This window comes from Ptychodera flava, chromosome 19 (assembly GCF_041260155.1).
Source record: "Ptychodera flava strain L36383 chromosome 19, AS_Pfla_20210202, whole genome shotgun sequence".
Lineage (NCBI taxonomy): Eukaryota > Metazoa > Hemichordata > Enteropneusta > Ptychoderidae > Ptychodera > Ptychodera flava.
The window spans coordinates 3,298,367-3,322,500 of NC_091946.1; the positions used below are offsets into that span (position 1 = coordinate 3,298,367).

The following is a 24,134-nucleotide window of genomic DNA, read 5'->3' on the forward strand; positions in this document are numbered from 1 at the left end:
TTTGAAAAATTTTGAATTTGAAAGGAATATTCATCATTGTGGTTTAACTTTTCATTTGATAAGTGTAAATGTCAAGCACTTTAATGGTCATGTTTGCTGATATATATTTCTTTAGATGTTTTTTCCATAATTTTTCACTGTTTTGTACATTTATAGATGTAATGTCTATTTAATGATTACAAGTATAATTGTAAACTTTCATTGTTGAATGCTTATTGATTATTATAAACTGAATAATTTTTTTCTTGTCTCTCTACAGGATAGTACTCAAGCTACAAAGTTTGCTACATCAAAAGACCATGAATGGACCTTGTGCAATGAAACCAATGAAAATACAAGTAACATTGTGGCTCAACATACTACTCATGATATGACAAATAAAAGTACAGTCAAGAAAAGCAAACATAGTAACCTGTATCATGTAAATCAAAGTAACCTATGTCATAATTTAAATGTAACCAAAGAAAGTACACTTGAAAGTGACACCTGTAACAACCAACAAAGTAATAGTACCAACAAACATGTAACTGATGTAACCAACAAGGGTGAACAAAGTAACTTGTACCATGTTAACCAACAAAGTAATTTGTGTCCAGATAAAAATGGAGACAATAGAAGTACATATGTTAGCAGTATTAAATAATAATAACAGCAAAGTGTAGTTGATAGCAGCAACAAACATTTTAAACTATATTAAATTCTGGTACGTGGTTGTACACATCAAGGAAGTACACAATTTAGTATTGGATCCAGAGGCAAACAGTGCACATGCAATGCATTAATTTCCCTTTGTATGTCATTACAGAGGCACCTTATGACAAGAGCAGATTTAGATAAAATTCTGCACCCGGGAGATGAACTATATATTTCCATCATTACAGATTTAAAACTGAATGATAAATTTGTTAATGACCTGCTCATGTTCGATGACCTACCACACACTGTCTTCATAAATCCATGGCATTATGGCATCAAAAGGGGTCAAATATATACCTTTGTGATCAGTCACCTCGCAAAAGCTATTTTTGCCATTTATAACTCACACAAGTTTTTACAAAACCAATAAATAATACAGTAACTTCGGTTTAGGGCTTCATCAACTCCATGTAATTTGAATCATGGCAAAAAGCTCCAGGCTTGGAGCTTCCATCACATAATATGGAAGAGCCATCTTCCGATTGGTATGGCATTGTCCACTCACCTATGATCAACCAGGCTGTGGATATTTACATAACTATTGTTGAGACTGAGTATCCTTTGCAAACAATGAATCACTTATGATGAACTGTCCACTGTCAGATTCTGTGCTGCTGTTTACTACTAACAAGTGAGAAATTTGACAGTGGACAATTTATTATACGGGATTCATCGTTTATGCAAGGATACTCAGTATCAACATAGTTATGTAAATACGCACAGCCTGGTTTGAGCCTGGGTGACTGGACAATGCCATACACACCAGAAGATGGTCCTTTCCATATCATATGTTGCAAGCTCCCAAGCTTGAAGCTTTTTTCCATGCTTCAAATTACATGGACTTGATGAAGCCCTAAAATGAAACTTCCTGAACATATGTAAAATCATCCTTGGTGAACTTCCCCTTTCAATGTATCTACAGTTTGTAACTTTATCATTTTTGCATAGCCTTACATTTGCCGCAAGTTTGCTTAGCGTGATGACTTTAGCCGCGTAGATTACTTAACCCTTGGATTACTCTACAATTTTTATAATCATTTTCCATTACAATCAGAGTACATTGCATTTTTGTTAGTATTTTATTTAGCTTCGATATTTACTTTACACTTACTACCATTACAGTATATTTTATTTACTCATTACATTTCTACCTCAACAACCATTTACAATATATTGCCTGCTTGATTGTTCAGTGTTTATATATTGAATAAAATTTGTTTACAGTTAAAATCCATACTTGTCCCGTGTCACTTTTCCCCAGCTGTCAGCTACAAATACCAGGTGGCTATTCTTTAACATTTGAAGTGCAGGCACAATCAACAACTCTTCTCCTCTATGTCAGTATGTAGAGCTAACCCATTCAAACTCCCATATGGCCAAGAGTATATGCGCCTGTGAAAACTCTTCTTATAGGTTTGAGATTGCCTGTCTTTGAGTTTGTCTGTATGTATATGATATGATTGTGCGGGTGTGTGTGCTGCAAAAACTCCACAGCCGCAGCACCTACCTATTAGTATTTATGTACAAGGTGCACCCAGAGATAGAGTAGTTTTACAATGTGCCAGTTGTGATCAAGTGCCATTGGCGCTATTTTTGCTATTTTGGTCAAAAAGTTGTTTCTCAAAAAACAACTTATCAGATACCCTTGATATTTGGTATACAGGTTCCTAGGGGTTGTCTCAGTATGATATATTGAAATTTGATGAAATCTTCAATTTTGTATTTGTGGGCAATTTTTGCCATTTTTGGTCAAATCTTTGTTACTCAATAGTTACTCATCTAGTGGCTTTGATATTTTGTATAGAGGTTCCTAGTTTATCTTAATGTAATATATTGAAATTATGATGAAATCTTCAATTTTGTATTTTTTCAGCTAATTTTGCCATTTTTGATCAGGCTCTCCAGAAATGAGCTATCAAAGATACCCACTTCGTCATCAACATATGTGTCACAAAAAGTTATTCTCAATATAACACAGCAGAGCTCTGTCGACTGTTAGGTCGCTTGTTTTTTTCAAAACTGGTTGTCAGACAGCTTTAATATTTGGTATACAGGTCCCTAGGATTACTTTATTGAGATAATTTCATACATTCAGGAAATATTTAATTTTGTATCCACGTCTATAGTAGCTTCAGGGACATTAGCCTTATGTTTCTTTTTATTTTGGTCGCGTTCGTCTTCTCTTATTTCTCACTATTTTTATTAACTTTCATTTTCGTACGTTTTCTTGTACTTCGCTTTCTCTCGTTTCCCTTTATTCTTTTAAACTTTCCTTTTCGTGTTATTATTGTGTTTCCATGAGTATTCTTTCATTCGTTTCCTTGCTTTCTATTTTGTTATTTTTCGTCTTCGTCAATATTTTTTTATGAGTTTTCTTATGTTCAGTTTTCATGAGTTTCTCTTTTTCGTTTTCAAATTGAATGAATTATAAAATTACTCATTTGAATTTCTTTCGCCATGGCTGGTACTGAGAGCTCGTATACTGTAACGTAACAACCAAAGTGTTTAAGATGTTCAACACGGAATCAGTATGAGTATTAAACACATAAAAACGTCTATATTGCGTCGACTGGGGTTATATTATCGGAGGTACAGAAGCGACGTTAGTCACGGAGCAGAATTTATTGAAAGACAATTACGAGAATGGCTCCATTGGTATGAGGCCTGGAATGGCTCCATTGGTATGAGGCCTGGAATGGCTCCATTGGTACGAGGCCTGGAGTGGCTCCATTGGTATGAGGCCTGGAATGGCTCCATTGGTACGAGGCCTGGAATGGCTCCATTGGTATGAGGCCTGGAATGGCTCCATTTGTATGAGGCCTGGAATGAATCCATTGGTATGAGGCCTGGAATGGCGCCATTGGTATGAGGCCTGGAATGAATCCATTGGTATGAGGCCTGGAGTGGCGCCATTGGTATGAGGCCTGGAATGGCTCCATTGGTATGAGGCCTGGAATGGCTCCATTTGTATGAGGCCTGGAATGGCTCCATTGTATGAGGCCTGGAATGGCTCCATTGGTATGAGGCCTGGAACGGCTCCATTGGTACGAGGTCTGGAATGGCTCCATTGGTATGAGGCCTGGAATGGCTCCATTGGTATGAGGCCTGGAATGGCTCAATTGTGTCCATTGGTATGAGGCTGGAATGGCCCCATGGGTATGAGGCCTGGAATGGCTCCATTGGTATGAGGCCTGGAATGGCTCCATTGGTATCCATTGGTATGAGGCCTGGAATGGCTCCATTGGTATGAGGCCTGGAGTGGCTCCACTGGTATGAGGCCTGGAATGGCTCCTTTGGTATGAGGCCTGGAGTGGCTCCACTGGTATGAGGCCTGGAATGGCTCCATTGGTATGAGGCCTGGAGTGGCCCACTGGTATGAGGCCTGGAATGGCTCCATTGGTATGAGGCCTGGAGTGGCTCCATTGGTATGAGGCCTGGAATGGCTCCATTGGTATGAGGCCTGGAATGGCTCCATTGGTATGAGGCCTGGAATGGCTCCATTGGTATGAGGCCTGGAATGGCTCCATTGGTATGAGGCCTGGAATGGCTCCATTGGTATGAGGCCTGGAATGGCTCCATTGGTACGAGGCCTGGAATGGCTCCATTGGTACGAGGCCTCGAATGGCTTCATTGGTATGAGGCCTGGAATGGCTCCATTGGTATGAGGCCAGGTCTGGAATAGCTCCATTGGTACAGGTGGATACACCTCAGATGTATACAAAACGGATTTTCGTTGCTGATTGGGAAACTGTCCGACTACTTAACTTTTTCTGATCCGTGATCCCCGAATGGATTCGAATACGTCGCAAACGACGCCTTAAGACGTCGTTCCAAATTTTATTTGGCACATTGATTCCTACGATATCAGTTAAACAATAAACACGATTGGAACTGATTTATGATAATTGGATCTCACAGTTTTTCAAATTTCTCAAAGGTGTTAGGTGCCCTACAGCTGAATGTTGCAATATTACAAATTACTTATAAAAACAAGTGTATAACTAAAAAAAGAGATGAGCTTAGTATTTTCAGATTAAACCGACATTACTTCAAATCCAATTATCCCAAATTAGTTCAAATCGTGTTCATACGGCATTGCTGTAAATTGGACCATTGATGTGTGGATGGAAACATACACGACAAACAATGGCCCATGAGTACTGGCGGGATATTCCATACATAATCCTTACAGTTTGCTGAGAACTTGAGTATGGTTGTACGAAAGTCATGAAAGACATGACAGAAAATGGCTGTGTTGAAAAAAGTCCTCAGATGGCCAGAAACTCTCCATCTAGTTCTAATTTATGCTGCGTAGCTGGTCGACGATCACAGCTCAAATAGGCGGGAAAATCATGTAGATAGACGGTCCACACCAGCTAGCCAGGTTGCATTGAGACCATGCTTAAATATGACGTCCTCATGTTGCAATGGGTCATGGCAAAGAATACGAACGAAAAGGAACGTTACTGTAACAAAATCAAAGAAAATGTACTTCCGTACTTTGTATGAACACAATACACATGCAGGTTTGGCTAGCGCTATGTATGCATTGTCACATGTCTCGCACCGAATACTTGTTCTTTCGAAAACGAATCCCCTCAATATTTAAGGGTTTCAAATGTGATCAGTCAATGATGTAGACGGAAAGAATGTAAAAAGCGCATGCGCATACAACTAAATTTGTCACGCAACTTATGTAACACTGTTTTTAAACAAGTCCTTGAAAACTATTTTAAATCAATTACGTTTAGAATCTGTTCCAGTGCTAGCGTTGGTTGAAAACATGGCTATCGAATTCGATGAGATTTTGCATCACTTGGGTGACTTTGGGTTTTACCAAAAACTGGTTTATTCCCTGATGTGTCTGTGTATGATACCGACCAGTTTCACTCAGCTTGGACCGGCGTTTATTGGCGCAAATGTGCCACACGTCTGCAAAACGACTGATGACCTTGTCAAAAACGTCACTAATGTCAAAGACATAAGATCACCAATTCCACACGAATTGCGAGATGGCGTGTGCCGGCCCAACCAATGTCGACGTTTCGCAGACGACTTTGACTTCGGTGGAAATATTTCGATGGCATTGTATCAGGATAACGCCTCCTGCTTGACAGAATTGCCAACGTTGGATTGTGACCTTGGATGGAGTTTTGACATCAAAAATCATAGAACAAGCGTCGTTACAGAGGTTAATATCATTTTCGATTGCCAATAGAAGCATGCGCAATACAACGAAGAAAGTCACAACCACATTCTACACGACCAAACTTGTGTGAAATATCCAGTATTAGGCCAGTAAATATTAAATGCATTCAATACGTGTATTGCTACCAGTATCACTTTGTTTGGTAGAACAATACTCAGAGGATTTAAGTTTATCACAGTCGCTCCATTATTTGACGAATGCAATTATTACATGCACGATCCATTCTCGAGCTGGATAGAGTTTGTATAAAACAATAATTGTCAAACGTCGTTCGTATTCACCAATCGTCAGAAGATCAAAGGGAGCGCGTTAAACTCGTATCGTTGAAAGTTTTTGAACAACAGTCATTTCAAAACACTGACTGATTATTTATTATCACGCAGATACATGTTTTCCATGGCATAATAGTGGCGTACAGTTAAGGTAGTATGCGCCTCGAAAGTGAAAGACTTAAACTTTTACTCAAATTTTCCCCAAGGAATAACCGTTCTTATATAAAATCAAGAATAAAAATCAGGGGTCACCGAGCAAATTTTAGTACTACAAACAAATTACCGATATATGAAATTCAAAATGGCCGCCATGATCCCTGTTTTAACTCTATTGGGAAAAATAAAATTTTCGATTTTCAAAAAATTGATGACGGTGAAGTTTTTCCTTTTTAACGGGCTTCAAAATGAGCCGGCACAAGTGGTCGATCAGAAAAGAATTGGAAAAGTTTGAGAGTCTGAATATCTGTGGTGTATTCTACCTTAATATTAATTTGAACAACGCCATGATGTTAATCGAAATAGAGCTAAGCAATCCGCTATAAACATGATGAGTTTTGTTTTTCGCGAGTGCGTTTAAATTTTGACCGATCCCTTAACAAAGCTTGTACCCACTTATATGATCCGAATTTTGACACCCAGTTGTACATATGAATGTTAATATATTACTGTATAGGTACTAGGTTCACCATTGACTGTTTCTCTTTGAATTGTAGTTCATCTTTAAGTATTCATGTTCGCTATTCACAGTGTATTCATAAGTTATCTGGATTTTAAATTCAAGAGGAACTGAATGGAACAGTGCTATTGTACTGGATTATGGATTCAAATGACCTTTGTCAAACATCACTTTGTATGTCAGTGTTATGGTTCAACCATTTTCTTATAAAGTGCTGAATAACACCAGTAGCTATGATATTTCTTTTGATATTTTACGTGATAGTGGGATCTCGTGTGTGATAGGTCGTGGTTACGAGAACTCGCGAGGTCAGCAGCTTATGTCGGGGTATTGGTCGGTACAGTCCTGCTATCACCATTGTCCGACAGGTAAATAATCAAAACCAAATCAATGACTACGCTCTGTGAAGACTTTCACAATTGTCATATCTAGCCCAACTGTAGAGGTTATTAGCACGTGTTTGCAAAACATAGAGGATTGAGAGGATACAATGATTGCGTGTGTACAAGCAAAAAATTAATCAGTGCAGATAAAACTGCTTTAGCACGCTATATGTTACAAAATGCTAGAAAGCAGTCGTAAAGGTAATGGTGTGCCTACGCAATGTTCAATGCATGTGATACTCATGCATGTTAGTATATAGTCTCCTCGGAGGTCGCCATGGTCACATTAAGATGAAGCATGGTTCAAATCTCCATGCCAACAATGGCAATAGTCACACAGTTGAGGGTTGTAAATGGGTTAGCATTGCCACATCTGGGAACGGACCGTAGGCTCCCGAGCAACAACGCTGAAGACAGAGAGAGACAGAGAGAGACAGAGACAGACAGAGAGAGAGAGAGAGAGAGAGAGAGAGAGAGAGAGAGAGAGAGAGAGAGAGAGAGAGAGAGAGGAGAGAGAGAGAGACAGAGAGAGACAGAGAGAGAGAGAGAGACAGACAGACAGACAGACAGACAGACAGAGACAGACAGAGACACAGAGACAGAGACAGACACACAGACACACAGACAGAGGGGAGACAAAGGGGAGACAGAAAGACAGAGCGCTGCTGCAGAGACGTAACACTCGATAATGTTGCACCCTAATGCATTTTGTGAATTCCTTGCCAGGCACTGCGTGCAACCGTACATCCCTCATCTGTATTCGGTCTATTTCTTGATTTCCTCGACATTTCCTCGACATTCTATTCTCTGAATGCGTACATAGGGCGCGCGTAGATCTCACAACCAAGAAAATTAGTATCTGAGCCCTCATTATGTTACTCTTAATTTTCAGGTACGGAAGGAAACCATCGATATTCGCGTCAGTATTGTTCCAATTTATATTCAGCGTTTGTTCTGCATTGTCGCCAACCCTGGAATCCTTCGTACTGTTCCAGTTTCTCTACGGATGCACGTTTTTTGGCGTTTACGTCGTAACTTTCAGCTACAGTAGGTATCAAAACGTTTCAAAATTATACCTTGCATGGGGCCGGGATGATGCTGTTACAATTACGGGTGATGTTTCAAAGCTTTATTGCTTGTAAATGTTAATGTATATTGCCATTATTTATATTCTGTTCGTGAAAAACAATTTCTTTAAATTTTATAACTTCCCAAATCATGAAGATATCAATTGTGATCGGCTCGTCATCTCGGCCTTGAACACATTCACCGACTAGACTCAACGGTCACCAACAGTTATTGCTACGTGCCTGTATACGGAACGTCGCGCGCTCCATAGGATTCAATGGTGACTCGACGATGACGTCACGGGCCGCAACTTTGGGATTAAAAACTACATGTTTTACCCAGGAAATCCGGATTTTTTTCGAAGATTATGCTTCAAAAAATTGATAAACCGCATAACAGTGATTTGAATATATCAATGCGCCATTCGACGATGAAAATCGTTCTAATTTTTAACGGATTTTCGTCTAACATGGAAATAAAGCACATGATTGTCATTAGCAAATAAACCCAAACATATATTGAGTGAAAACTATGTAAGAGAGGCATGTAATAAAAACATTATAGCCCAAACAAGGGACTATGTACCCTCAGGGCAATAGACCATTTGCCCTCCTGACAGGCAAATGGTCACCTACCCTCAAGCACATAGTCCCTTGTTTTGGCTATAATATATATTCACACTACTTGAGACTGCTTGCCTAAGCCTGCATATGATCACCACACTTGAAATGTCATTGATGCTGACGTCATCTTCGGTGATATCGCAATTCGTAAGGGGATATCTACCGGTATTTTTAATGAACATAATTTTAGACAAGCCAGTAGCTGTAACTTGTCATCATGTTTTCTTTCCACAAGTTTTGTTTTAATGAAGATTACAGTATCTTGATCTAATCCCCAAAGCATGTTGAAACACCAACGGTACTGGCTTGTCATGCACTGTATTGTCTACCTTTGAATTGTAGTCCTGATCAGAATTCACTTATCAACAATGACAATCTACACATGTACAGGCTGAGTTGACGAGCTGAATACTTTGTATCTCAATATATAGGGCAAGAGCCTGTAGCTGACCTTGAAAACACACATGGTTAAAAATATCAAAATCGCAGTTGACATTGAATTTGACTGCAGTTGTAAACTATGACTGTGCCTTTATTCTTCGTTTGCTTGTTCATTTTGTCCTTTCATGATAGTGACCACACTACAAACTGGCAGATAGGAGAATATTATTGAGATAGTGTTATAGTCGTACTCGTCGGTCTGGGGAGTGTACTCACTGCTGAGAGGTACTTCGAGATCTTTGACAGAGTAGAGACTCACAGAGTTGTTGGATATCAATGATGGTGGTTTATTACTGAAGTGTAAAGTTTACACATCAGATGCCCAGCTATCTCCGACTGAAGATAGTGGGTGATTATCCCTTTTTTTAAAAGAAATTGTAGTATCCTAATTAGATTAAATTAGTTAAGCCTCCAATCGCTAATCGACTAGTATTTCTTGATTGGTTCAATTAAAGAAATACATTACTAAACTTTCTCTGATAGGCCCTTGATCATATAAAATCATACATGATCTGCATAAGTGACATCATCGTTATACAACATTTCCTTACGTAATCGTCCCAGGGTCCTGTCTGGAATTTAGATATTGATGGTAAGAATTCACTATACTGCCTTGACAATAGATGTCACTAGTACAAGTTTCTATCTTTATCCTTGATACTTAGGTATCAATGACGCAAATACATTGAATGTCCCTGACAACGGAGTTTTAACCAAGATGAAGGAAAATTCGTAATGATCATTAACCCTTACACAGACTTGGAAAGTTCAGCCGTCTCGTTCATTGACCCTTGTACAGATTCCGAAATTACAAAAACAATATCAATAAGCCAGAGAAAATTTAGTCTGTAACACTCCCCTCATTTCAAGGAATGCGTCCCGCATTCGAGTATACAAAAACAATTTAACATACAAGTAAATATTATTAGATAAAGTGAATAATGCAATACAAAAATACATAATCGATTAAATGTTTGGATAACATACAACATAACTCAAAAAAAATTAATATAATCCATTAAATACATGCTAAGACTAAAGTATAAATGGCATACATATATATAAAGTAAAACAAGATATATATTATAAAACGACTAAAATACATAAATACCGTCGACGAATAAGATACAATTATAAAAAAGATATAAAATGGATATAAAAATACATACAGATATAAATGCAATTAAAAGAATGATAGATATCGATAAGTAATAAACTAAATATTCAAAAATCGAGTATACGGATATATGTGTATATATATGGCGCCTTAAGAAATAATAAATTCATTAATTAATCTTCACACATTATTCCCCACTAATAATTATCATACGGGTTCTGACTTTAACCCAAATTTCCGTAGAAATTCATTATTTTATGGGGGAGTGCCATACTGTTCAATAGCCACACGCGTGAAATCGTCAGAAGGGCCCGGGGACTCTTCCCTTCTCATAATTGAGGCTAAAGGTTTACCTTCCTCTTTTATTTTCACTGATTTTTTCTTACTCTTTCTCAATGGATTTCGTCGAGGAAGTAATTCAATTGAGACATTTGGTTCGACTCTTTCATCCATTGGGTCCTCTTCAATACTAGAAAGAGGGGAAAATTTGGATCTTGAAATCTGTGCTATCGGAGGGGCCGATATATTACGGTATATGGGCTTGTCCTGACCCCCAGCAGTTTCCATGGACCTTTTTCTCGTTTTCAATCGTTTCTTTTCGACACTGCTTTCGCCACTATCTACTGCACTGCAAGATTCGGTTACCTTAATATCTTGGTCAGGCGGACTTAAAAGAGAGGGGGTGGTCTTTTGTATCATTGCTTTCACCTCTGACACTTCTTGTTTCAAATTCAACAAATCAGAAGAAATATCCTCCAGTGTAGGTGAGTTGCCTTCGGGAGAGACAATTTTCACTTCTGTATATATCAAACTATTTGAATTGCCTGCTAACAATCGGAAACGTAGTTTTGAGAGGGGCATCTTCGTTAATTGTCTAAAGGAAAAGTACGGTAGTGGGATGTCTGTCGGTAAGTAGAAATGCCTTTTAATTAGCAGCTTGTCACCGTCACACCTATAGATGAGCAAGGGGTCCCAATTTATGTGCAAATACCTTTTAAAGTAATATTTGGTTATCACGCGTATGTCTAACGAGGTCAAACAAGTGGTTCGTAATGAGCAAGGGGTATAAATAATAGTGTGAACGAAGAGCATCACTACTTGGAGGTCAGATGACAGCTCGAGGAAGATATTAGTTTTGGGCGTAGGTGATAAAAGGTTCGTCTTATGAGGGGTAATTTTGTTAACAAGACCCAAGCAACATAGTCTTAATCGTTTTATCAATTTATAAAAGACAAACAGGGATACCCCAGCGATGATCACATTCAAAAACGATGAATCCTCAAAGTCAAAAGAGCTTGATTGGAAGGTGTTGGTCCAGTTAACAGCTATTGTTGGCAAAGGATCCCAATAGAGATTGTTTAAATTTTCTACCGCCTGAACACCCTTGGGAATTTGCAACAATAAAAGAAAGCGTTGTAAACTTTTATACTTCAAGAACAGATACAGTTGTGCCAAGCCTATCAATACAAACGCAATTACAATCGGAATTATTAACCACAAAGAATAAGATGTTGAAAAAATGTCATCCCAATCGTAAGTAAACGCTGCCTCGTCAAGCGGAGAAAGGAAAACTTGCTCATGCTCACGTAAAACATCAGCTGCTCTTTTTATATCTAGTTTAATCGTCTGATCTACGGCCAAGGAGCGATTCCAGCTTTTCTGCATAACTAAAGTATCTGGGGTCTGAGCTAACCATGGCTTATTAAAAGTTGTTATTCCAGTGAAATTCACAACATGGTCGAAGGAATAAAAAGCCTTAAGATATATTGCATTGGCTGCATGATATGTGGATAAAGTCGCATTTGGTTGACAGCTAGTTATTACGGCCGGGAGAAAGAAATCAGTAGAATGAAGTTCACAATCGCAAGGTATTTCAATAATACAAAAGTTACAGGGGACGAGAGGAATTAATGTGTCATTAGAACATCGTAACTCCCAATCCTTACTAGACCCTTGAATTAAAGCTCGTGACTGTGGAAGTTGGATTACTTCATCATTAATTTCAGGGGCCAGTTTCAAAGTGGTGGGACAATTACGTTGGATATTATTAATATCGTTGATGTATAAGTACCAAATACACCGTTTAAAATTAGCTTTATAAATCTTAAAGGGCGTATTACACCTTTTTACTCGATCTCCCTTGCATCGTGAAAATTGATCGGTAGTTAACTCAAAATAAGTTGAACTATCAGTAGCCACCCCGAAATAGGATGATAATTCTACAATTTCTGTGTACCCTGTCGATAAAATGGTCGCATTGTTGCGTTTCTCAAAAGAGTCTGGTATTTGTACTGGAAAAGAGAGAACCCGATACAATTGATGAAGGGCATCCATGTTAGTCAAAGGAACGGCCATTTTAACATAAAGATACGTAGCTGTATGATAATGGAGGACTTGAGTTTGTTCATAATAGTATTTGGGATTTTCGTGGGCTAACCGAAAATGGGGATACTTCCGGTCGAGAATTCTTTGAACAGACCCCAAAGCATGTTTGATATCAGAGGTACTCACTAATTCAGGGGGCAATCGACCTTGGACCAATGTTTTTAAAGCTGCTAAACGAGATTCAGAGAGAAATAAGATCCGCATTAAGTAGGTGGTTCGTCGATCCAATTCGATATAGGTATGCAAGAGATTATGAATAAGATTAATTTCACTAGCCAACATTGCTCTATCAGCTATACCAACATTAACGGCATCTCTAATAGATTCAACTGTATAAGTGAGAGCCATAATATCACTATGAGTTTTGTTAAAGGTTTTCCACAAGTGATTAATTCTACGATTAGTAAGTTGAACAATGGAACTCAAGTCTCTTTCGAAATTTAAAATAAACCGACTATTCTTTTGTTGAGACCGTTCTACCTTTTGTACATGCTCAGCCAAAATCCGTACATCCTTTGCAGTTGCAGTCCCAAACAAATTTTTCGACAATTTTCCTATAAAGGAAAATGGGGCGTCCCGTTTTGTCCGAGAACGTACATCATCTTCAAAATCTTTAGTTCCCATTACATCATCTATTTCGCGACGCACACGCTGGGCGTCTTTTAACAACTGGACTGCCTCCTTATGATAAGATTGGATTGATTTGTCATGGAGTGTACATGACTTTGGCATGGGCACGTCACTACAAGGATATTCAGTAGGCATAACGGTAATAATAGTATCCAGGCCAAGAAAATTTAAACGAGGAATAGAAAAAGTTACATGCCAGTAAGAATGAGCCACTTCAACCAAGGCCACTGGCTCAAAAACAATTCCAAAATTCTGGCGAACGATTATGTCTGGGTTTACATTGCTGCTTACCCTAGTCGACAAAAGGAGAACGGCTAGCATAACCAACCAGAGCATGCAGAGAGAACCCTATAAAAAGAAAGAAAAGAAAAAAACTCCCGATATAAACTTCTGAGGTTGAGCCAAATTTAAATCACAATGGGTAAGCCTACTCCTAACCTCAGCCGGCAGTTCACACTTAGAAGTTAATTACCCTCAATAAAAGCAGTTAAGGGGCTTCTAAATTTAGAGTTGAATTCCTGTACAGTAGCAATTACGGTTACGTAACTCGCAGGGTCAAGGAATTGGGTCACTCCATTCATACACTCAAACATACTGGAGTACTCCATTTACACAACAAACATACAGTGATTCACACGAAGTCTGACTTCTTTCATTCATTCACATGACCACAACTCTAAAACAGACCCTGTTTGAAGCTACTTCATCTAAAATACGTGGAAATGAGCTATCACAGGTTTACCAGTTATTTTTACAGGATTCTTTCGAAGATATTCCAACAAAGTATCATTCAAGTTCTCAGCATATTCCCATGTATTTTCTTTATGAGAATAATTCTTCCATTTTACCAGATATTGTAATTTACCATTTCGATATCGACCTTTCAAAACTTTATCAACTTCAAAATAAGGGGCAGGGGACTGTGATAAATCATCAACTCTCGCCTGAGACACTTCACTATCAGTATTAACGCTTATACAATCCGAATCTACTTCCCTGTGTGTAGGCTCCTCAGAGCTACTCTGGGAAACCCTATCCTCGGGTATGGGAGGCTCGGCATGCTCACTAAGGGACCTCATAGAAACTTCAGGTTCCTCATTCAGGTCTTCAGATGAAGACGAATTAAATTCAGAAGGCCTCAAATAAGCTTTCTTTAAACGATTCATATGAATGACCTTCCGATAATTCCGGCTGCTATTTAAATGACGTAACTTAAAATTAACAGGAGATACCTGCTCTGCAATTATATAGGGGCCCGTCCATCTGTGGATAAATTTCTTATTTACCCCAGGTTTGACTGCTGGTTTAAAAAGGTAAACTGCATCCCCTATCTTTAAATTCTGAGTTTTCTTTATGGCCCGATCGTGACGGTCTTTCATACCCTTTTGATAATTGGCAATATTCGTTTTCGCCAATTTATGAGCTATTTCATGTTTCTCTGCCAAATATTCCAAATGTGTGGTAATATTTCTTGTTCGTCCCTCAACTGGTTGGAATTCTACATCCATAGGGAGGGTAGCCTCCCTTCCGTATAACATGAAAAAGGGAGATAGCCCTGTTGCTTCTTGTGGACTAACTCGATAAGCAAATAACACAGAAGTTATATATCGGTCCCAATCTTTCTGTTTGCTATCTACGAACATGGATAACATGTCAACTAACACACCGTTAAAACGTTCCGTTAATCCGTTCGTATGAGGTCTATATGGGGAGGACACTTTGCGCTCTATATTAAAATATTTACAAGTTTCCCTCACAACTTGTGAAAGGAAATTTGTACCTTGATCGCTTAGTAGGACCCTCGGACTACCATATGTAGCTATGACTTCATCAAAAAGTATTTTAGCTACTGTTTCAGCTCTTGCATTTCGCAATGGATATGCTAATGGGAATTTAGAAAAATAATCAGTGAGAACTAAGATGTATTTATGACCATTATAAGTCCGAGGCAAGGGGCCTACAATATCCATCCCTAACTGATCCCAGGGTCCAGTTACGGGAATGGGCATTAATTTAGCATGTACAGGAGGGATAGCCCTCTTCCTTGTATGACAGTGTGCACACGTCTTGATATATAATTTATGTCCCGTGGCATCCTTTCCCAAAAATACCTCTGTCGTAAAACACCCAACGTTTTGGAATAACCCAAGTGTCCACCTAGAACACAGTCATGGGCCCTCTTGATTACATAATTCTTTAAAGAAGCTGGGATTACTACCTGTCTTACACAATCAGTTTTACGAGCTGCTTTTCCTGTAGGTTTCCAGTAGTGGTACAACACTCCATCAACTATGTCGTAGTTAGGGGCCATATTAACTATTTTCCTGGCTAATTTATCATTCAGGGGCAATTCACTCTGTTCTAGATATTTAATTACCTGTTTCAGGTAAGAGTCATTCCGCTGCTCATCTTTCATTCTAGTTATTACCTCTTGATTTAAGTCATTACCATTATCCTCATTATCACTCCCTGTAGGGGATCTACTGTGTATTGACGATTCTGTTAGAGATTCTGCTTCGACTCTGTTTGTGTACCCCTCTCTATATATTTATCAATGGAATTTCTAGTTGACTTGTATTTACAGCCTTGTCAACCAACTTAACCTTGTCATCTAAATTATTGTTAATCTGTGGAGCCTGCTCTAAATCAGTTACATCAGAGGGGTATCCCTCACATTGTTGATAGGGCCTCCTAGACAAGCCATCCGCATTCATGTGCTTCCTTCCAGGTCGGTAAACAATATCATAATTGTACTGCTGCATAGTTATTATCCAACGACCAAGTCTACCACTAGGGACCTTCTGTTTAAACATATACGTTAGGTTTGAATGGTCAGTCACTATGGTAATATGATTACTCCGTATGTATGGATCACAATATCGAACAGCATGTATAACAGCTAAGGCCTCTAACTCAGTCACAGAATAATTTCTCTCATGCCTATTTAAACTTCGTCCCCCATACAAAATAACCCGCTCGACACCTTCTTGCTGTTGTGCTAACACAAATCCCAAAGCGTAGGTGGAACTATCTGTGTAAATTATAAATTCCCCATTCATATCAGGATAACCCAAAATGGGCGCTTCACACAAAGTTTGTTTCAACTTGGCGAATGCTTCTTCACATTGATCACTCCACTCAAATTTAGTGTCCTTTGCCAACAATTTATGCAATGGCCTCGCAATAATTGAAAAATTCTTAATGAATTTTCTATAATAATTTGCCAACCCCAAAAATGACTTCAATTGTGTAACAGTGTGTGGGCGGGGATAGTTCCGAACAGCTTCTACTTTGCTTTGATCCACAGAGATCCCATCTTTGCTAATTATGTGTCCCAAAAACCTAACATTCTTTCGCATGAACTGACATTTGCTGGGCTTTAGTTTCAACCCTGCTTGACGTAATCGCGTCAATACAGTATCAAGATGTTGGAGATGCTCTTCAAAGGTGTTACTAAATATAATAATGTCGTCAATATAACACAAAACATATTTCCACATAATATTACGTAATACAAATTGCATGGTACGTTGGAAACAACTGGGACTATTTCTTAACCCTTGGGCCAGTCTCCTATATTGATATAACCCCTGATGTGTAACAAAAGCAGTTTTAGGCCTACTTTCCTCATCTAATTCTAACTGAAAAAATCCTGATTGTAAATCTAGAGTTGAAAAATATTGGGGGTTGTTTCGCCCTAACATTTCCAATGATTCATCGGTTCTGGGCAAGGGAAATGAGTCAGGAACCGTAAGATATTCAATAAACGAAAGTCCGTACAGAATCTAAAGGAAGAGTCTGGTTTGCGACCAAAACCACTGGACTGGCGAAGGGGGAGGTGGAGGGTTCAATAATACCTTGTCTCAATAAAGTCTCAACTTGATTCTCAATTTCATGTCGCTTCTCTGGGGTAACACGATAGGGCTGGCGGCGGAACGGTATGGCACCCTCTTTCAACTTAATGTTGTGTTTAATAACATCACAATGGCCTAGTTGACCCGTAGAATCAACAAAAGCCTCAGAATTTCGTAACAATACATTTTTAAGTTGCTCCCTCTGTTTTGGAGTGATATCTAATTCATCTAATTTCATTTGATCTAACAAATCAGACTTCTCACTGGCACAATCTTTAGTTTGAGCAAAGAACGTATTAATCATGGGATCTGTTAAACGGAGAATTTGACTTCCCTTAGGCAAAGCAGAAAATGTACCAACAACAGCATTTTTCTTAATTCTTACTTCAGTATCAAATGAATTTACAATTCTAATTGGGAGTGATCGTTTACTTGAATAGGCCAAACCACGAGCTACTAAAATACCAGGCGTCAATCGGGTCCTTTTGTCAGAAATACATCCCAAAATTCCATCAGAGTACTTATGTGGCACCTTTGCAGAAATCACCATTTCACATTTAGGAGGAATTATTACCTCACTACTAACTCGAAGGGGTACATTAGAACGCAAACGTAAATTATTAGCATTAAAATCAATAACAGCTCGATAACGCTTCATAAAATCTAAACCTAAAATCAAATCATGATACAATGAATTAACAAAATGAATATACAGCATCACACGCTTATTACCGATAAAAGCAGGAACTTTCATAAATCCTATTATATTCATGTTACCATTATTTGCAGTTTGTACCTGGGAATATCGTGATTTCAGAATAGGATAATTTCGCAAAGCAGGAACTTTATCCAATAATCGAATAGGTGCTACCGTAATATGAGCCCCTGTATCAATCAAAGACTTTACATTTTGATTAAACATTAACACAGAAATTAAATTCTCATGAAAAACACCAAAGCCTTTGTCATCAGAAAAATCACTACCTGTTTGATTTATAACTAGCAGAGTCTTATCATCACTATAACATGGCCTATAATCGGTCGACTCTCTAGAACTTATTCTCCGACGGGGCCTTACATGTTTAAATGACTCCGTGGACATCGTCGGGCAATGTGCCCTTGTTCCCCACAATTATAACATTTACGAAAATCTAACTGAAAACTATGCTGGTTTTGAGGGCAATTTGGAGCACTATGTCCTATTTGATAACAACGGTTGCATCGTACCTGTGCATGTTGGAGGGTCCGTCCCCCGTAGACTTGCTTTGGTCGCTGTGGTTCCCTTAGAGGTCGACGATCGTCTATCTTTGTCTTTATGTCCTTCACTTCTTGTTGGAGCCCGCCGAGTTTTCCGATGATTTGTTGTAATTCGTCATTGTCCTTTGACGGTTCCTGGGGTATTGCTGTTACAACTTCGGCTGTTTTGGCTTGTAGATAAGCAGAGGCAAAGTCCGCAGGAGCCTTTCCCGCGACGAAGGCTTGAATGGGTGGTCGCAGTCCGTTGATGAAAAAGGATAAAATCTCCCGGTCGGTTTTCTGAGCCTTCTCCCCCTTTTCCTTCAACATGGTTGCATATTGTTCGACAGTTTGGGTCGGTTGTTGTTTTAACTTGAACAACATCTGATCGTATAGCCAAATCGGGCCGCACTTACCGAATCGATCCAGAAATGCAGTCCCTAGGGCCTCCATATCGTTTTTTGCATCATCAGGCTGGCCATGGTACCATCTTTCTGCTTCACCAGTCAGGTAGAGACTGATTCCCCTCAGTTGTTTCTCCGTTGGCCAGTTTTTGAAGATTACGTAGTCTTTGTACCTTTGCCACCATCTCCGTGCGTTTTCATCCTCTCGACCACGAAAGATGCCGGGACCAATACCATTATCATCGCTGTTGTTAAGGCGGATTTCAGTCAGTTGAGTGGCGATATTACGCTGCCACTCAGTAGTTTCTTCACCGGCTTCTGGCTGGGGCTGCTGTTGTTCCTCGTCGGCCATTCTAGAGTAGTGCCTTCCACTACGAGTTGTCATACACTCAACAATGTGAGCTTGCTTGTTACCCGTCGGATATCTCCACCAAGTGTTATAGTCTTACTCGCCGGTCTGGGGAGCGTACTCACTGCTGAGAGGTACTTCGAGATCTTTGACAGAGTAGAGACTCACAGAGTTGTTGGATATCAATGATGGTGGTTTATTACTGAAGTGTAAAGTTTACACATCAGATGCCCAGCTATCTCCGACTGAAAATAGTGGGTGATTATCCCTTTTTTAAAAGAAATTGTAGCATCCTAATTAGATTAAATTAGTTAAGCCTCCAATCGCTAATCGACTAGTATTTCTTGATTGGTTCAATTAAAGAAATACATTACTAAACTTTCTCTGATAGGCCCTTGATCATATAAAATCATACATGATCTGCATAAGTGACATCATCGTTATACAACATTTCCCTTACGTAATCGTCCCAGGGTCCTGTCTGGAATTTAGATATTGATGGTAAGAATTCACTTTACTGCCTTGACAATAGATGTCACTAGTACAAGTTTCTATCTTTATCCTTGATACTTAGGTATCAATGACGCAAATACATTGAATGTCCCTGACAACGGAGTTTTAACCAAGATGTAGGAAAATTCGTAATGATCATTAACCTTACACAGACTTGGAAAGTTCAGCCGTCTCGTTCATTGACCCTTGTACAGATTCCGAAATTACAAAAACAATATCAATAAGCCAGAGAAAATTTAGTCTGTAACAATAGAAATGTTCTTTAGGGATAATAATGATGATGATGATGATGATGATGATGATGATGATGATGATGATGATAATGGTGGTAGAGATGGTGATGAAAATGATTGGATTTCTTCTTTCTTTCTTCTTTCTTTCTTATCAGCTTTAGAATGGATAGGATGCTCAAAGAGGGCGTTTGTAAGCAATACGATAGTGGTGTTCTACGCTTTGGCTTACATGAGTCAAGGAGGGCTGGCGTATCTAGTGAGGAATTGGCGCCACCTCATTCTTGCCATGTGTCTTCCTGGGTTGTTCATACTGCCTTATTTTTGGTAAGAGTATGTAAGATTACGCCATTTCTTACATAAAAGCAGGTGACCTAGCATGTGATTTTAGTTGCAAACTTTGACTGTGCGTATTTGTCGTTTGTTTATTGTCCACCTTTTAACTTGTCACTTTCTTATGTTATTTCATAGATTCCTGCATCTCTCCTTGAGGCACGCAATGCATTGCATATATTTTCTAACACTTACACTTTTAAAAAAGGTAACATATCATAAATTTCACATATTTTAGAAACTATAATTTTAATATTGAAGGATTGTCCCGGAGTCCCCAAGATGGCTGCTATCACGCGGAGATGTAACGGAAGCTGAGGTCATCATATTGAAGGCAGCGAGAATAAACAAGAAAGATATCAGCTACTTGGTCAGTATTCGTAATTCCCTAACTTTTTTCATCTGTATGTATGTTAGTCTGTCCGCTCGTCTTTATTTCTACAGTGTTATTGTCCCAGGCAGTGACACACACACACACACACACACACACACACACACACACACACACACACACACACACACACACACACACACACACACACACTCTCTCTCTCTCTGTCTCTCTGTCTGTCTGTCTGTCTCTCGTATCACTTTGAGCAGTATATGTCTATTCTTTGTCACAGTGTATTGAGATGTTTCCAGCAAGAATTGTATTTCGATCAAGAAAAGAAATTTTACATATTATGGATATTTTCTGCTTGTTATTCTTTTCTCTGTCAAAAAAAATACAAAACCATGCCTTAAGGTCCTTTTAGCTTAAATGACCGGAGAATGAGTCTTCATACTCAGGCTGATACATATCACGCTTACGAACAGAAAATATTACTGTTACTGTACGCTTTCCTGTATTTTCTGCTGTAAACCGGACCTAGCTCTGAGCCTTGCTTTTTAAATATTAACACGAATTTCTTAATGTTTCTCTGGCTTCAGCGAGAATAATTTGAGCAACCTGTCTACCATATTTCTCGCATGCGTGATTCAGGGAAAACATGCATCAATTTTATTATATTGATGTCATTTGCGCCCCTTTCTGCAAATTATAGATGAAAAATCTAGTAACAATGAAGTGGGATGCGGAAAGGAATATTGCCAGATCGAATATCAGAAGAAACCATAGCATTATTGATCTTGTCAGAACACCAGTGCTCCGCAAAAGAGGCTTCAAGATGTTTTGTATTTGGTAGGTGAACTTCACACTTCGGTAGAGTTTTCGAGTTTATCACCAGGCAACGGCGACGTGCACATTTAGCCGTACGACGTCGACTGAAGCCGTGACGTTACTGAGCTATTAAATCGATTGACGGCATCACCATTCGATTCTTGGATAGCTAAAGCTTTCGAAATTTCGTTGGACATGCCTTCCATGTATGAATTTATTACACAAGTGGCTATTCGGGCCACTCCATGTGATGAATATACGTAATAGGTTTTTGCTCATTGAAGCTATGAATGATGAATATTGCCCGTGATGTTGATAATAACAATTTCAACGAAGTTAAGAACCCATCGCAATAAAGTGTCAATTGGTAGACAGCTGGAAGATATACTTACACACTGGAGCATTTTCAAATCACATCTGATTGGGAATATCGCAAGAGTACGAAATACTTTATATTTAATCACTTTTTGCATTTTCAAAGTAATCTTATCTCTTATTGATTTCTCATATTTACAGGATGACCTCCTCTGTATCCTATTTTGGAGTTTCTTTGAATATGTCATCTCTACAAGGCGACACGTACGTGAACTTTTTCCTTGGTGGCGCTGTCGAAATTCCAGGGGTGCTTCTGGCGGTCTATTTATTGGACAAATATGGACGCATCGTCCCCCTATGTTGTTTCTGTGTGGTGGCTGGAGTTGGGTGCATTGCTTCTCAATTCTTTCCCCAAGGTAAGTACGAGCATGTTCTTCTGCTACATTTTGGTCAGTCATATTTATTCACCCATTAATTTAGATAGCAAGGAAACTATTTCTTGGCTTCTTTCATGGATTCGAACTCACAATATAGGTCACCATGTCAGTCAAAACCGTTCAGCAAAATCCCCTTCCTTGAAAGGAGTGGTACAATAACCGAGCTAAGCTGTTACAATGTCCTGACTGCGACCTCTTCACACGCTGTAGAGTTCATGAAACTACACGTACATGTATTTTATTCTCGGGTATTTTGTTAGGAAAGTACGAGGCGTGACACGAATGCTCTTCTTTATGCTGTTAGTATATCAAAGTAAAGGCTGAAAATTTGAACGACAATTTACCGGAGATAAATATCCAGCGAACAGTTGAATCCGACAGACAGAAATATTGTTTTGGAATCTTTAGTATGTACGTAGTGAAACGTTACATAATAATAATAATAATGTTAATGTTTTATTCCCAAAAAAGGTGAAGATCAAATGTAAATTTACAGTGATTCCATTACACAAAATGAGGGGAAAAGGAGTGCGGAAAATAGTTGTCCAGCAACTAATCGAGTCCGCCTCCGCCTACATAGCGGATTAAAGTCAGAAACCAAAATAAAACAAAACAAAGAACTCACAATATCCCAATCGTCAATCGCCAATAGTCAATTATCAATTATCAATAGTCAATTATCAATAGTCAATTAATGCAGCAGGATTGACGACCGCCTCTTGAAAACCGACTCAAGCAGTTTTGCTGTGAGAGAGCAATTTTAAGTTTCCCCACATACCCAGATTGCATAAACAGTGTTCCTCACAATTTTCGGGACATTTTTCTCAACTTACCTTAACTTGTCAAATTGTGTGGCAGTTTATCTTTGCGCATATCCCAGTCCCTCCATCGAAGTATTACTTTTGTTTTCCAACTCTACCAAAATAAAACGTTAGTGTGCACTCATTGTATTCCTCCACAATTGCAGATCTGTGGTATGCAGCTCTCTCCATTGCGGTGATAGGAAAGTTAGCAGTAGCCGCTGCTTTCTGGACAATTGTCACTCATTCACCGAACTTTTACCAACTGCTATCAGGTAGGTAATATAATTTGGCCATCTTATAAAGATAGGTTGATCATTATGATATGATATGATACGATATGATATGATATGATATGATATGGTATGATATGATATGATATGATATGATATGATATGATATGATATGATATGATATGATATGGTATGATATGATATGATATGATATGATATGATATGATATGATATGATATGATATGATATGGTACGATATGATATGATATGATATGATATGATATGATATGATATGATATGATACGAGATGATACGATATGTATATGATACGTATGATATGATACGATATGATATGATATGATACGATATGATATGATACGAAGTGATATGATATGATATGATATGATATGATATGATATGACATGACATGACATGACATGACATGACATGACATGACATGACATGACATGACATGACATGATCAGTGTGCGACGGATTTGTAAGTATAAACTACATGAGGCATTCTTTAAACTTCCGTGTAAGCCACATCCAGCGAATTTTACTTTTATTGACTTATTTCAAACATACTCTGATCTATACTCTTATCATTATTCTCATTGTTGCACCTGTAGAAGCTCAAACAGTTTAAACAACACAACGTCATGTGATTGAATATACTTCGTTAAGTTTACAAAACACGCAACAAGATATTACATAAATAGATAGATAGCTATAGATAGATATATTCATAGATACAAACAACAGATACAT

The 24,134-nt window shown here is 38.6% G+C and overlaps 1 protein-coding gene across 1 annotated transcript in view; it reads left to right on the forward strand.

The window, feature by feature from the left end:
• The first annotated feature begins 4,834 nt into the window (after positions 1–4,834).
• Positions 4,835–24,134, forward strand: part of LOC139118403 (organic cation transporter protein-like) — a 21,571-nt gene continuing 2,271 nt past the window's right edge. The window contains exons 1-8 of the mRNA XM_070681704.1: positions 4,835–5,887; positions 7,118–7,221; positions 8,129–8,283; positions 20,245–20,413; positions 20,681–20,789; positions 21,463–21,599; positions 22,095–22,309; positions 23,298–23,405. Coding sequence (XP_070537805.1) covers positions 5,480–5,887; positions 7,118–7,221; positions 8,129–8,283; positions 20,245–20,413; positions 20,681–20,789; positions 21,463–21,599; positions 22,095–22,309; positions 23,298–23,405 — 1,405 coding nt within the window. The 5' untranslated portion in view covers positions 4,835–5,479. The remainder of the gene's footprint in view (positions 5,888–7,117; positions 7,222–8,128; positions 8,284–20,244; positions 20,414–20,680; positions 20,790–21,462; positions 21,600–22,094; positions 22,310–23,297; positions 23,406–24,134) is intronic.